The following is a 13,483-nucleotide window of genomic DNA, read 5'->3' on the forward strand; positions in this document are numbered from 1 at the left end:
TTCCTCCGAAGATGTGCAGCAGCGTGAGAGACATTTGCCGGATGCTCTCTGAATGGCCGACCCTCTTCTGCTGAAGGCCCGGATATCTGAGAATGACCTTGTTACCAAACCAGTATCCTATCCCGTGTCACTGGTTTTAGCTCCTGGAGAATACTATCCATCTCTAGTGGACCCAGAATGGTTTACCAGATGGAGCTCCTGGGTCCTCCACCTAGGTCCTTCTCTCCTGGTCTCCTGGTCCTTGATATTGGCCCAGGCCAGACCATGGCCTGTTGGGTTTGACGTCCAAACCCATTTCTTTCTCCTCATCTGCTCAGCACCCATGAGGTCAATTTGGCTTAAGAAAGATGTTTCTCTCTCTTTCTCTCTTTGTCCCTCCCTCTCTGTACTTTTTTTTTTTTTTTTTTTGAACAGTCCTCCCCTGTGGAAGACCCCAGGCCTGTCTCCGTGTGGTGCTCTTGCGGGGCAGGGCGGGATGGACTCTCACAGCTCTTCCTGTCTTTGTGCAGTTCTACAGTGAGTCCGGCATGCCTACCAAGCACCTTTCAGACAGCGTGTGTGCAGTGTGTGGGCAGCAGATCTTCGTGGACGTCAGTGAGGAGGGCATCATTGAGAACACGTACAGGCTCTCCTGCAACCATGTGTATCCTGCCTGCAGCTCACAGGCCCGGACTCTCCCTGACCTTCCTGTCCTGGTCAGTGGGAAGGGGCGGCCATGACCCTGGGCCGGTTGTGCAGGCCTTGGAGAGCAGCAGAAGCCAGGAGAGGGCCGAGGCCATGGCTCCCTCTCCTGGACCTGATGGTTGGAGCTGCCTCTGTGTGAGCAGTGGTTCTAGACTGACTAGATCAGAATGGAGCCGGAAGCTGCAGTCACTGCCCCCAAAATGGGGGCATCACAGGGGAAGGTGGAAGCTGTCAGTTCAGAGGCAAGTCCTCCCGCTGCCAGGAACACTTGGAAGATGCAGAGTGTGCTGACGCAGCTCCCAGCATATACCTGTGTTGGTAGATTTCTGAAAATTCCCCCTGGGATGTGAGAAAACAGCTTCCAAGGGGCTACATGGCCAGGGACTGCAGCGGGGCCCAGAACCTCTCCAGGGCTGCTGCCGGCACCCTGCCAGCCAGCACCGTCTAACCAAGCTGGCTTCTCACCATTTCCTTGACTCACAGTCACAGGTTCCACGAGTTCTGCATCCGTGGCTGGTGCATTGTAGGAAAGAAGCAGACGTGCCCCTACTGCAAAGAGAAGGTGGACCTCAAGAGGATGTTCAGCAACCCGTATCCTTGGCCGGGGCCCAGCTGGGAGTGGGCTGGGGGAGAAAGTACTGGCAGTAGCTCCTGTATATGGCCCCTCCCTCCTATCCCCAACCTGGACGAATCATCCTTGAACCTGGCCGTCAGTTGATAGTAGCAGCCACTACTATGACTGCTGAGTGCTGTGTGCCCTGCACTGGGTTAAGTACTGCTCTGGCTTAAGCTTCCCTAGCAGCTCCATGGCCAGGATAATGTTCTTATTTTGTGACTGCAGCAGTCTAGAGGTTGGTTAACTTGTTCAAGATCATGCAGTGAGTGAGCGGTCCCCTCCCTGTGGCATACAGTGCCAACTGGAGTCCAGCTGTTGCAGTGCAGAGCTGGCAGAGAACAGAGGTGGTGGAGGGATCCCCATCCCTCCACGCACAGAGGCCGCCGTGTTCCTCCGAGCTGCCAGCTCCTGCCCTCCCCCCCGCCTCTTCTCACTGGCTGGCTGCTGGCAGTGTCCAGTCACTTTGCTGGCCCCACCTCTACTTCTAGGGCTCACGCACCCATCTTTCCTCCCCACACTGCCCTTTCCCTGTGCTCCAGCAGCCCCTGTGTCCTCCCCGCCATTGACAGGACACCATGTCCCTGGCTTACTCCTGTCTCTGTCCTTCAGGTTCCCTGCCTGCTTCTTCAGGGGACCAGATCAGGGAGGGACAGTGAGGGAACTCCACAGGCAAGCCAAAGCTTGAGGTTTCCCTTAGGCTTGAGCTTCCGATAACCTTGGAGCTGTTCCGATAACTCTGGCACACTTTGGTGAGCTCCTCTCCTTTTCCAGAGCTCTAGCCCAACACTTTGATGCAAACCGAAGGAAGGGGACTCTGCTCCTGGGGCTGTTGGGGCCACTTCTTGGACCCTGCTCCCTGTTGTGTCTGTCCCTAGACCTGGTCTCCCTGACCTAAGAAACCTTCAGTGTGGACAGTAGACGAGTCCCAGCTGTGCAGCCATTGTCACGGCTCCACTCCTGGCAGGCTCAGGTTGTCAGTACCCATGCTGGTAATGATGTCATGGAGAACATGTTACCCAATGTGTGCGCTCCTTGTGTGGTGTTCAGGGAGAATTGTGTCCTCTTATTATTACCACTGCTACCAGTATTTAGTCTGTGTGCTGTCAAAGCAAGCACTATTTTTACAGATTTACAGAGGGAGAGAGATTGATCTCTTGGTTCGCTCCCCAAATGGCTACAATGATCAAGGCAGGCCAGGCCAAAGCCACGAGCTTGCAGCTCCATGCAGAAGGCCACTTGGGCAATTTTCTTTTTCAGACACATAAGCAGGAGGCTGGGTCAAAATGGAGAAGCAAAGCTGGGACTGAAGCCAGCACTTGGAATGCCAGCAGTGTAGTCTGCAGCTTAACCCTATATGCCACAGTGCCAGCTATGGGAGCTAGATCTTAGCTGTCTGCCTCTCATGTCTGTCCTGTCTGCCTTACCATTGTTGTCCCCCCTCCCCTCCCTCTGCACTCAGCCCTTCATTCCCACACAGGGATCTTGAGAGAGGCTGGCTGGCCCCTAGAGAAGGTTGCTTCCTTGCCGTCATCATTTCTTGGCCGGGGAGGGTGGCTCCCAAGAGTGCCTGGGGAGCACTGCCCCTGGAGCCTGGTCAGCCTGGGCAACTGCACAAAACCTCTTTTCTTTAACACGTGGACAGCTGGGAAAGGCCTCACGTCATGTATGGGCAGCTGCTGGATTGGCTTCGATACCTGGTAGCCTGGCAACCTGTCATCATTGGCCTGGTGCAAGGCATCAACTACATCCTCGGCCTGGAGTAGCTGGGATGGACTTCAGTGGAGAACCCACCCACCCACCACGGACCTCAGGGCACTCTCCTCCCTGCCTACAAGACTTCCTGGGTGGGAAAGACTCAAAGGGGCACTTGGGCCACTCAGGACCCGTCCGGCGGTGTCTGGGCTGGGGAGGGGTACAATGGAGAGCCAGCTGGGGGCTGTTAGCAGTGGGAGGCTTTTTAAAAGAAAACTATTTTGATGAATATATTTAAAAACAATTTTTTTATTGTGGCGCATAGGAGTGCCCCTCCCTCCGTCTCCCCCTCCGTGCTTGGACCGGGTGGGAGCAGGACCGCAGAGCATTCTCGCCCTGGCTGAGAGCACTGTGGGTTCACAGGTGGCAGAGAGCCCCAGCTTCCCAGAGCTCGTCGCTTCCCTTGGTGGGGCCTGCGGCCAGTCCACTGAGGGAAGGTGTTGGACAGCTCGGACAGGGCTCAGACACCAAGGGCTGTTCCTGCTGCGCCCCTGGACTGCAGCATAGCTGTTCTCTGCCTGCATACCTGTGTCCAGCAGTAAAAGGCGCTGGAGGCAAGTGGGGCCTCATCAGTGACTTCTACCCAGGGAAGCCCCTGGCCCCAGAATCTGCTGCAGATGCTTCAGGACGGTGGGCACACCCAGCGGCGTGGATCCCGTGCCCTAGCAGGACTGTAGGCAACCGGCAGTAGGGGTCCTTGACCCATGCTGACACTGGCTGCAGTGATGGAGGGGCCTCTTGCAACCTGAGCCTTGAGCCAGGAAGTGGTGACATGTGCCAAAGGCCACTCCACCACAGCACGCACTTCCTGAAAGGCTGAGTGAGTGTGTGTGTGTGTGTGTGTGTGTGTGTGAGAGAGAGAGTGTGTGCTCAGCAGAGACTGCAGAGGGATTTCTCATTGTTGGGGGGGCTCTTCAGGGGATTCCCAGCCCAGGGAATGTTCTGTGTGAGTTCCATCACTCTGGGGACTTGCCTGGGTCGGACAATGGCAATGGTAGGTGGTGGGCAGAAGGGTGAGGTGGGCCAGGGGCCCAGAAAGGGGCCGCCAAGCCAGCCAGGCCTGCTTTTTGGAGTTCTGGAGAAAGTGGGAGGGCAGATGTGTGCTTTGAGTATGGGGTGCCTGTGGCCCCTCAAAGGGCGGCAGGAACTGAGCAAGATCTTGTCACTTTGGTCTGAATAAAGCTCCATGAGCTGGGTGGAAAGCTGGACATCATCTTGCTTTTCTTTCCTTTTTTTTTTTTAAGGTTCTATTTTTGTTTGAAGGAAAGGCAGAAAGAGGTTTTCCATCCAAATCACTACAGTAGCCAGAACTGAGCTGATTTGAAACCAGGCACCAGGAGCTCCTGGGTCTCCCACGTGGGTGCACGGTCCCAGGACTTGAGCTGTCCTCTGCTGCTTTCCCAGGCCACAAGCAGGGAATGCCATGGGGTACTCATGTAGGATGCTGGCACTGGCAGGTGGAGATTAACTTGTTGAACCACTGCACCGGCTCCACCATCTTGGTTTCCTTCTTCCCACCTTTTTCTCTGGGTCCCTGGGGACACCTCTCTGCTGTCCCCATGTGACAGCTGAGGCCTGGAGGAGATGGCCCTGGTGGTGGTGGAATCCTGGGCTCCTATCTCCTGTGGTGTGAGGGTCCCTGGTCCCCCTTTCATTGGAGAGGACTGCTGTCATTGCCAGAGGTTCCATCACCCAGGGCCATTCAGCCTCAGCTGCGGCTTCATGCTCAGAGAGGACAGGGGACTGGAAGGACTCTGGAATTGCCTCTCCTCCAACTTCTGTACCCCACCTCACCCCCATTCGGCTCAGGGGAGGAGTTGGGGCCAGGCTATCTGATGCTTTCTAGCATCCCAAGTCCCTTCACTTTCTAGTGGCCAACTCTTGTCTTGGTTACACTCTAGAGTCCTGTCTTGTCCCTTCCTGCCAGAGTGGGCTGTGTCTGCCCAAGACCCTGGGCAGCCTGGCATCCTGGCCCAGATCCTAGAAATGCTTGCCTACCTGGGGTAGAGTGTCCCTTGTGTCCCGCAGCCGTGTAGCTGCAGGCAGACGGGGGCCTGAGAAGTGTGAACCAGATGCAACTAACCCCCCTACATCTAAGTGAGGACTAAGGATCTGTGGTTTTTCTCAACTCCCACTGCCATCACAACTGCCTCACAACTGACTGGCTTCCCTGCCCTCCGTGTCAGATGCAAACCTGACATGGGACTCTTGCTCACACTGGACATGCTGTGCCAGCTTCAAGGAATATATTATAAAATGTTTCCATCTCCAGAGTTACTTGCAGAACCCTCAGGGCCTCTTCCTGCCTCCTGATCCTACAGCAGCCCAGTTTGTCCCGTCAGTGACTGCACAAATAATGGTGTAGACGCTGGAGCCAGTGCCGGGCCACCTGCCCCTCCCCTGCTTTCAGGCCAGCTTGCATGCCGGTGGTGTGTCCACCAGTGAACCAAGGCGTGGTTCTAAAGGCTGGAGGGACACCTGGAAGTCCCCACCCTTAGGCCAGGAAGCGTATGACCTGAGAACCATAGATGTAGAGTGTATTGAAGAGCACTGTGTGTTAGAGTGAAAATGAAAGTGAATGGGGATGCCAGGGCAGTGCTTTCCCAGAAGGATGTGCCGATCCTGCCTTTCCCAGAAGTGGCTGCAGCAGCGCAGAGCTCTCCCTGCCTGTGGGAATGGGTAAGTCTGTGGGTCCTCTCTGGGCATGTTTCTCTCCTCTTGGAGCTCTCACGGTATCAGCAGTAACGAGCTAGTCCTGGGTTGTTGGCACAGACTGGGGGGGATCGGCCAAAGCTTCAGTGCCTGTCTGAGGAGTTGCCATCTGGGACAGCTGGGCAGGATGCATTTGGACCTGAGGCAGGCAGGCTGTGAACCAGACAGGAACGGGTGTGGGCACAGGTGGCTGGATCTGGACGAGCTACCAAGAATAAGTGGGTGTGTACCATGGTCTGTCCCCCTCCTTTTTCCCTCAAGAAGAGGAAGTTGTTCTGGATATAGAGAGCCCCACTTGCCAGCTTCTGACACATGCATCATGGCTGTGAGACAGAGCTGGACAGAAGGTAGGACACAGGCCTGTCTGGGCAGGTGCCGGGGGGGGGGGGCAGCTATTGAAAGGGCTAGTGCAGCCTGCTCTGAGTATTCAGCCTGGTGAGCTGTACCCAGCCTCACCTTTGTGCTGTGGCTTTAAGCTTCCTATACAGAAGCTCTGGCCCTGGGACAGACTGTTGCTGCACTTAGTTCAGAAAGGCCTGGGCTTAGGAGCCCTCTGGGCTGGACTCCCAGCCTCCGCAAGCCGCAGCGCTGCCCTGAAGCAGGAGCAGCAACCTGGGCGTGTCCAGGCAGCGCACTGGCCGCCACCGCCTGACTAGCTTTTTCGCAGATTCCAGGCCTTTGGGGGTCTTGCTGTTGTGCTCCCAAACCCTCACCCTCCTGGCTGCAGCTGCACCCACACCTCAGAATGCCGCAGCTATCACTGGCTCTGCTGGGATCTCACAGGACTCCACACCCCCAGTGTTCCCAGTAGCTAAGCAGTGTCCAGCATTGGAGGTGACCTGGCCGGAAGTAGAAGTGCCACTAAGTAAGTAGAATGCTAGAAGCCTAGCCAGGATACCAGGGGTCATGGGGTGGGCTATGGGTCTGCAGTATCTAAAGGTGACCCAGCCTGGGGCCACTTGGCTGAGTGCCCACCTCTCTCCCCACCCAGGATTGTGGGTGGGGGCTGGCAGTTCCCAGGATGCTGCCTACCGAGTGGGACAGACAGGACAAACAGTAATGCAGCCCTTGACTGCAGGACCATCCTCCAAGGCCATCCCCGGGAGCAGCTGCTGTCTGCCTGGGCCGCTGGGGCTGGGCACTAGAAGCAGGCATCCCCTGGATTGGTCCTGCCCAATTGGCCAGGGCTCAGACCTGGAGTTTCCCTTGTGGACCCTGTACTTGCCCTTTAACCACGTTCCCAGTGAGGAGGTATGCATACACAGGACTCCAGCGGCTCCATCTGGGGAGCTGCCAGGAGTGTGGCAGGGCAAAGGCTTGCTGTCTGCAAGGGCTAACTGCTGCCCCTGTCTCTAGATGGGATGTTGGCCTTGTCTTGTGTCGCCTGCAGCCACATCCCCGCCTTCCATGCCCTCTACTGGCTGGGCAATGGCTCCTTCATCGAGCACCTCCCAGGGCGGCTGTGGGAGGGCAGCACCAGGTGAGGGCCGTGGGGGCGAGGTGGGGGAAGGGAAGGCTCTGCCTGCAGCCCCCTGCCCCCGCCCCTGTGTGATTTGGTTTCTCTGCCGCAGCCGGTACCACAGGCCCACGGGCACCTGGCTGCAGAGGGCCCTGGTGCTGGAGGAGCTGACCACTGCCTTGCGCAACACCAACTTCACGTGTGTGTCCGTGGACACTGAGCAGGTCGCCTTGTACCACGTCATCCCAGCCCAGCTCTGGGTGAGAAAACATGGGGGGGAGTCCTGCAGGGTGGGGGCGGGGCCCAGAGGCCTGTCTGACGGAGCGGAAGTAGAATGAATTGGAGCTCAGGAGAGGCGTGGCCTGGGCGAGTGTGTGAGTCCCCTGTCCCTTGGCTGGTCCTGATCCTTGTCTACCTTCACTTCTGGCTGGGCTGAAGATAATCCCGCCCTCAAGCCAAACCCCAGAACCACAGCTGCCTGTGACAGCAGGGTCGGGATTCAGCTCAACAATAGCTCGACCTTGACCAGAGCTGGGCACCGCCTCTGTGCAGGATGGAGCATCCTGGCTGTTGGCGCCTGTCTGCAAGCCGCTGCTCCGCCCCGGCTTCCCCCGCCCAAGATCTTGGAGGAATGCAAACAGCACTTCCACCACGAGGCGCCACTTTGAACCCTGGCCATGCTCTGTATTGACTCCTTTATATATAAAGCATCTTTTCATTGGTTACTGTTTTACTCTACCAGCCTGTCATGAGAGGTGGCCATAGCTGCTCCCACCCCCAGCAGGGTCTACGTTGCGTCACTCACAGAAAGGAGACTGTGTGGGAAGAAAAGGCGGCGTCTTGCTTTCCCATAGCCAGCCAGGCAGCTCAGCACTCAAGGGAGAAAAATAGACTTTATTTACAAGTAATAACATTTAGAAAAGATCCATCCCCAGCCCCTAAAAACCTTCCCATCACTCCAAATCCCACCCCACCCCAGGACACAGGGCCCTCTGTCCTGGAAAACAGCACTGCCACAGCTGTGTGCTTGGGTGATACAGGTGGCCAAGGGCTGCCCCCACCACGGTGTGTCCAGCCTGACTTCATGAGCAAAGGCCCTTACTGGGCCCTGGGGCCAGGAACAGCAGGGGCCGAGCCTGCTGCAGCAGTGGTCCCTTCTAGATCCCCAGGCTGAGCGGAAGACTGGCAGGGCCCACAATGTAGCCATCCCTCTGCTCTAAGACAAAAAACCAAGAGGCACAGCGAGGAGAGGCCCCCACGATCCGGGCTCCAGGCCTCCCAGGAAGGTCCAGGTACAAGCAAGCGTCCCTTTCTCTAGGGCTTTGGCCACTGTTGGCCCGGGAGCTGAGAGAAGGCACTGAGAGGGACAGGAGGAGGGAGACAGGTGAGGCCGCGCACCGGTACTGGCCCTTCAGTGCTTTGCCTGAAAGAGACAAGAGACCAGTCACCTGGTTGGGAAGACTGACGGCTGGTGCAGCAACGTCCCTTCTGCCCCTCTGGGGTCACCTCTTTGTGGGCCCCCATGTCACCAGCTGCTAGATGTGGTCGTCATAGTGGGTCTTGATGCCTCAAACCAGAGCTGCTCGCCAGGACAAGGGATGCTAACCCCCAACCCCTTAGCCAAGCTCAGGCCTGTCTTGGGTACTTCCCTGGGGACAACCCAGGAGGTGATGTGCCCTCACCTCCCACCCCCTCACCTTGCCCTTGGCCCGAGGTGTGGTGGTCGCAATGGCAGCACTGGCTGTGGTGGTGGCAATACGCGGTGAGCGGCGGGTTCCCCCGCGGGTGGTTGGGGAGGCCTTGGCTGGGAGCTTCTTTGAGGCCCCCCTCCGCAGCAGGCTTGTCCCCAGCTTCTTGGGTGTGTTGAGGATGCTGAAGGCCATGGACTGGCGCTGGTCAGCCTGTGAGGAAGGACAGTCAGCCTGGGCACCCCAGCAGCTGCCTGCCCCGCCCTCAGTGCCTCCAGCCCAGCCTGACCTGTTTAACAGCAGCTGGAGCCGCTTTCTTCGGGCCCTCGGCAGTGCTCCGCCTGCGCCCTTCGTGTCGGTCCCGGGGAGTCATGGGCCGTGGGAAGCAGCTCGTGGCCTTCTTGGACTATGGGGAAGAGGACAGTCAGGGGTGGCAGGAGGATGGCACAGTCATCCACCTGCCCTGCCCGGCCTCCCTGGAATGTTGACCTGAGCACAGCACCTACCTCAGGGGTGCCAGGGCCCTGGTGGGTCTCCAAGGAAACCCGTTTGCGCTGCTGCCGGGTGGTGATCCCGGTGCCCTCAGCGATCTGCATGGGCTGCATGCTGGCTCGGCGCAGGGTCTCCCGGGGATCCCCGGTTTTCATCTCCTCATCTGTGATGGTGCCCAGGCTCAGGGACGGCTGCAGGGGTTGCAAACAACAGAAAACAATGAAGCCCAGCAGGATGGAGATGCTGCCTCTGGCTTCCTCATATGCCAACTGCCTGGGGCAGCCGGTCCTCGCCTCTCCAATGGGACCCCCTGTTCTCACTGAATGCCAGTGGAGAGCTATGCCTCTCCAAGCTCCTGCCCAACTGCAGTGACTCCTCCGAGCTGCCCCAAGCCACTGCAGGCCAGAGGCTCTGGTCCTAGAGCTTGGGCGGCATCAGCAGGCACGCTGGAGCCGCAACTGGCCCCAGGGCTCACCCTGGACTCCAGGGGGTAGCAGGTCTTCAAGTGCGGGGGGCACACTCGGTTACGTTGCTGCAGCTCGGCGATGCGGTTCCAGTCGTCCAGCTGCTCGGGCTCATCCTGGCAGGTGCCCATGTAGAAGCTGTTCCTCCCTGTGGAGGGCCAGAAGCAGACAGGTGGCAGATCACTTCTGGCTCAGGCCTCTGGTCAGCCTTAGGTCAGCATCCCTTCCACCTCCCACAGGGGCGTCAAGCCCAACACGTCAGTCTGGCGCATGAGCTCCTGCTCCCTCCCTGTGGGAACTGGGAGGCTGTGACTACATCTGATTCACCTGCCAAGCTGTCACCCAGCACCCAGAGAACAGGCAGGAACTGATACTGAGAGGCCCATGGAAGCCAAAGCCCGAGTTCAGCAAGTGTCTGGCCAGCCTGGCCCCTCCAGCAACCCATCATGCCAACAGGAGCACACAGTGCTCCTGGCAGCTAAGTTGGCACCCTGGAGGGCAGCAGAGGCCAGCTGTGGATTCCCTGCACCATGATACCCTTCAGCCTACTCTGAGGCATGGCAAGTTGTCAGTCTCCCCTCACCTGGAGGAGCCCCGCTGGACACCCCTGCCTGAGAGCGGCGAGCAGAGCTGCGAGTGGTGGGCCGGTAGCCAGGCAGCCCGAGCAGAGCCGCGCTGCCATCGTCGGGAGAGCCCAGGCGGGCCAGAGACTGGCTGGAGGAGGTGGCCCGCAGGCCGGCTTGGGCGGCGGGGGCTGACTGCGTGCTATAGAAGGACGAATTGGCGCTGTCTGGCTCCTCCACATCCAGCTTCTGGAAGACAGAGGTGGGTCTGTTGTGGGGCAGGGTAGGGAGATGGTACAAAGGCCCCTGCCCCTCAATGGCCTGGTTCCCACACAACTTCGCAAGGCTCTTAGGCCTGCTAATGGGCAGGAAGCGGCCTAGTTGCCAGAAGCCCTCACAGGGGGCCAGGGTGGTTAAGGGTTCCTATGCTTTATTTTCTCAGTCTATTATGAACTGTATTTCCTGGAAAGAAGGCTGAACTAATGCGCAAAGTGAAGTGAGAGCCCTAAATCTCACAGCTCCTCTAAGCACAGTCCTGGGGCTACAACACCCCATGGCCGCTCAGGCCACGTTTTCCGGTGCCCTGGCCGTCCTGGGTAAATTCTCCTGCCTCTTGGTGTGAGAGGGCGTCCAGCCCCAGCCTCCTGCTGGAGGTCAGGAGCCTGCGCTCTCATTCAGCCCCACCCCTGTCTCTGGAAGAGACCCTCACAAACCACTGGTCTCATGATCTCCACTCTCCCATCTGTGTCCCCAGGACTGGCGGAACCCCACTTCCTCCTGCTTGAGGAGCAGGTGAGCTAACCGTCCTGTAGCCCCACTCCCGCAGCCTGACCTTGGTCATGGTGATGTTGATGATTTGCGTGGTGCGTCGGCGAGCAGAGCGGGTCTTACGGCTCGAGTCCAGGAAGACATCCCCCAGAGAGTCCAGGCTGCTCTCCAGGGGGGGCTGGCCCCGGGCAGGGATAGGGGTGAAGTAGAGACTCTCCAAGGATTCTACCTTGGGGGGCAGGCGCTGGGAGATGGGCGAGGCAGGCTCTGCAGGAACACTGGTGCCATCTGGCTTGGTGCGGGGCAGCTTGCTGTGGGAGAGATTGCTGAGGTGTGCTACCCTGGGCTAGAAGGCAGTTACCCATCCCTTTGGCCCAAGCAAAGGAGGGCAAGCCCCCAATTCTGGTTTTGTTGTTGTTGCTGGTGTTGTTTTCCCAGAGGTCCCAAGAACGTCCCTGGACCTGGTCCCTCTTAACTCAGTCCTCTCCCATGTTTCTGACCTGACCACCTTCTTCCTGGCAGCTGTCAGCTCTGTGCCTCATGGCTGGATTGTGCTCTCCACACCAGACAGCCTGTCAGCCCAGGGCCCGCAGCTGCTGCAGAACATGTCCCAGCCACTGGCCTGCTCCATATCGCACCCTCCACCCCTGGCCCCCAAGCCACAAACCTGTGACAAGTGTACAATACTACCTTATTCCTCTCCTGTCAAGCCTGCTTGCCATGCCTCCTAAGTAGCTCTCCTAACTGCACCCCTCTCTTCACTCAAGTCCTCCTTTGGTTGGCCTTATCTCTCACTTAGACTTACAGCAGCACTGGAAAAATGCTGCACAGGCCAGTGTGGTGGCTTAGCAAGCTAGTCTTCCACCTGCAGCACTGGCATCCCATGTGGGCCCCAGTTTGCGTCTCAGCTGCTCCACTTACGATCAAGCTCCCTGCCTATGGTTTGAAGAAGATCCTAGCTCCTGGCTTCAAATTGACTCGGCTCTAGTTGCTGTGGTCATTTTGCAAGTGAATCAACAGATGGAAGACAGAGCTCTCACTATGTCTCTCTAAATAAATAAATCAATCTTAAAGAAAGGCAGCAGAGTATTGACAAGCAACAACTTGGGCTGGGCTGCCCATTTACACAGCCCGGCTCTACCACTGTGGGGTCTTGGGCAAATGACCATCCCTCAAACCTGCTTCAGACTTCTCCTCAGAGGATAAGAAGCTACTTGAGAAGGTTAGTGAGGGGACCATGAGTTGGTTCTAACTGCTCACAACACACCTGGCATACACAAAGTGAACCATGTGTTTCACCACCACAGTAAATGTGCTGCCTTAACATGTCCACCAGCTGTCAGGACAGAGTAACCAGGAATTCTGTTTCAAACCCCTTCAGGTGGAAGTCTCAACACGCCACTGCAGGCCATCCTGGGCCAGCCCAGGCCAGCCCGGCTGGCTCATCTCTCCTTTCTGTCCACCTTGGGCACACACACTTCTGGGTTCTCTTGCAATTAGCATGTTCAGCAGCCTGGGAGTTTCTCCTGTTGTCTCACTCCCATTGTGCCCTAAACAGCCACCTGGCATATCACCTCAAGTACTTTAAGAATAAACTTCCAAGAAGGCAAAGGCCCCACATCTTTTCTGAATAGCTCCTGGGCCCAGGAGATACCTGATCTATTGTAGACACACAATGACCAGGCCTTGGAGGAGAAGGGGGCTCCTGACCTGGTGATACTCAGGGGGCTTCCTTCGCAGCTCAGGTCCAGGCTGTCGATGCTCAGGTCTAGCGGGGGTTTGGCCTGGGGCTCTCGGCTTTTTAAGACATCAGTTGCCACCTGGGATTTCCCGAGGTCTCGAAGCTGCTGGTCTGCATGAGCAACCTGGGAAAGAAAAGGCCAGAAGCTTGAAGAAATGCCCAAGGCAGGGGTGGCATAGGAGAGGAAGGCATGGGCAGTCAGATGGCAGGGCCAGCCTGTCCAGCCAGGAACTGACCTGTGCCTCCAGGCTGCGCACTTGGGCAGTGAGGTGGCGGCAGGTCTGTTCGGCCTCCTTGGTCTTGAGCCCAGCCTGCTGCAAGTCCCGGCCCAGCCGTTCCGCCTCGGCCCGCAGCTCCTTGTTCTCCTTCTGCAGCTGCTCCAGGCCTCGCAGCTGCTCCTGCAGCTCCTGGTTCTGCTGCTTCTTGGCATCATAATGGGTCTTGGCTCTCTCCATCTGTGTGAACAGATGGGATGCAGAGGTGAGGTTGGGCAGAGGCTGAGGGCAAAAGTGTGAAGCAGAGAGAGTGTTGGGCTGAACTCTAC

General features: G+C 57.8%; 3 protein-coding genes across 6 annotated transcripts in view; 2 read left to right on the plus strand and 1 right to left on the minus strand.

Moving 5' to 3' along the window:
• The window catches only part of RNF121 (ring finger protein 121), a 70,184-nt gene extending 65,924 nt beyond the window's left edge, over window positions 1-4,260 (plus strand). For both annotated transcript variants that reach the window (XM_040964254.1, XM_040964255.1), the window contains 3 exons: window positions 510-643; window positions 1,174-1,275; window positions 2,943-4,260. In XM_040964254.1, the coding sequence (XP_040820188.1) occupies window positions 510-643; window positions 1,174-1,275; window positions 2,943-3,063 (357 nt within the window). In that variant the 3' untranslated portion in view covers window positions 3,064-4,260. The remainder of the gene's footprint in view (window positions 1-509; window positions 644-1,173; window positions 1,276-2,942) is intronic.
• Window positions 4,261-6,076: 1,816 nt separating this feature from the next.
• Window positions 6,077-8,052, plus strand: LOC121145306 (interleukin 18 binding protein). The gene is made up of 5 exons (XM_040964036.1): window positions 6,077-6,111; window positions 6,367-6,629; window positions 7,121-7,244; window positions 7,336-7,483; window positions 7,662-8,052. Exons 1-5 carry the CDS (start codon window positions 6,077-6,079, stop codon window positions 7,746-7,748), a joined length of 657 nt encoding a protein of 218 aa, XP_040819970.1. The 3' UTR covers window positions 7,749-8,052.
• A 501-nt stretch (window positions 8,053-8,553) lies between these two features.
• NUMA1 (nuclear mitotic apparatus protein 1) overlaps window positions 8,554-13,483 on the minus strand; it is a 34,379-nt gene continuing 29,449 nt past the window's right edge. For 2 of the 3 annotated variants that reach the window (XM_040964252.1, XM_040964251.1), the window contains 9 exons: window positions 13,176-13,394; window positions 12,909-13,063; window positions 11,263-11,509; window positions 10,451-10,679; window positions 9,879-10,015; window positions 9,418-9,594; window positions 9,201-9,317; window positions 8,921-9,124; window positions 8,554-8,646 (listed from right to left, as the gene is read on the minus strand). In XM_040964252.1, coding sequence (XP_040820186.1) covers window positions 8,635-8,646; window positions 8,921-9,124; window positions 9,201-9,317; window positions 9,418-9,594; window positions 9,879-10,015; window positions 10,451-10,679; window positions 11,263-11,509; window positions 12,909-13,063; window positions 13,176-13,394 — 1,497 coding nt within the window. In that variant the 3' untranslated portion in view covers window positions 8,554-8,634. The remainder of the gene's footprint in view (window positions 8,647-8,920; window positions 9,125-9,200; window positions 9,318-9,417; window positions 9,595-9,878; window positions 10,016-10,450; window positions 10,680-11,262; window positions 11,510-12,908; window positions 13,064-13,175; window positions 13,395-13,483) is intronic. The other variant, XM_040964253.1, reaches the window with a different exon arrangement.

The sequence above is a fragment of the Ochotona curzoniae genome, unplaced genomic scaffold, assembly GCF_017591425.1.
Source record: "Ochotona curzoniae isolate NIBS_2020 unplaced genomic scaffold, NIBS_Ocur_1.0 scaffold_3223, whole genome shotgun sequence".
Classification (NCBI taxonomy): Eukaryota; Metazoa; Chordata; class Mammalia; order Lagomorpha; family Ochotonidae; genus Ochotona; species Ochotona curzoniae.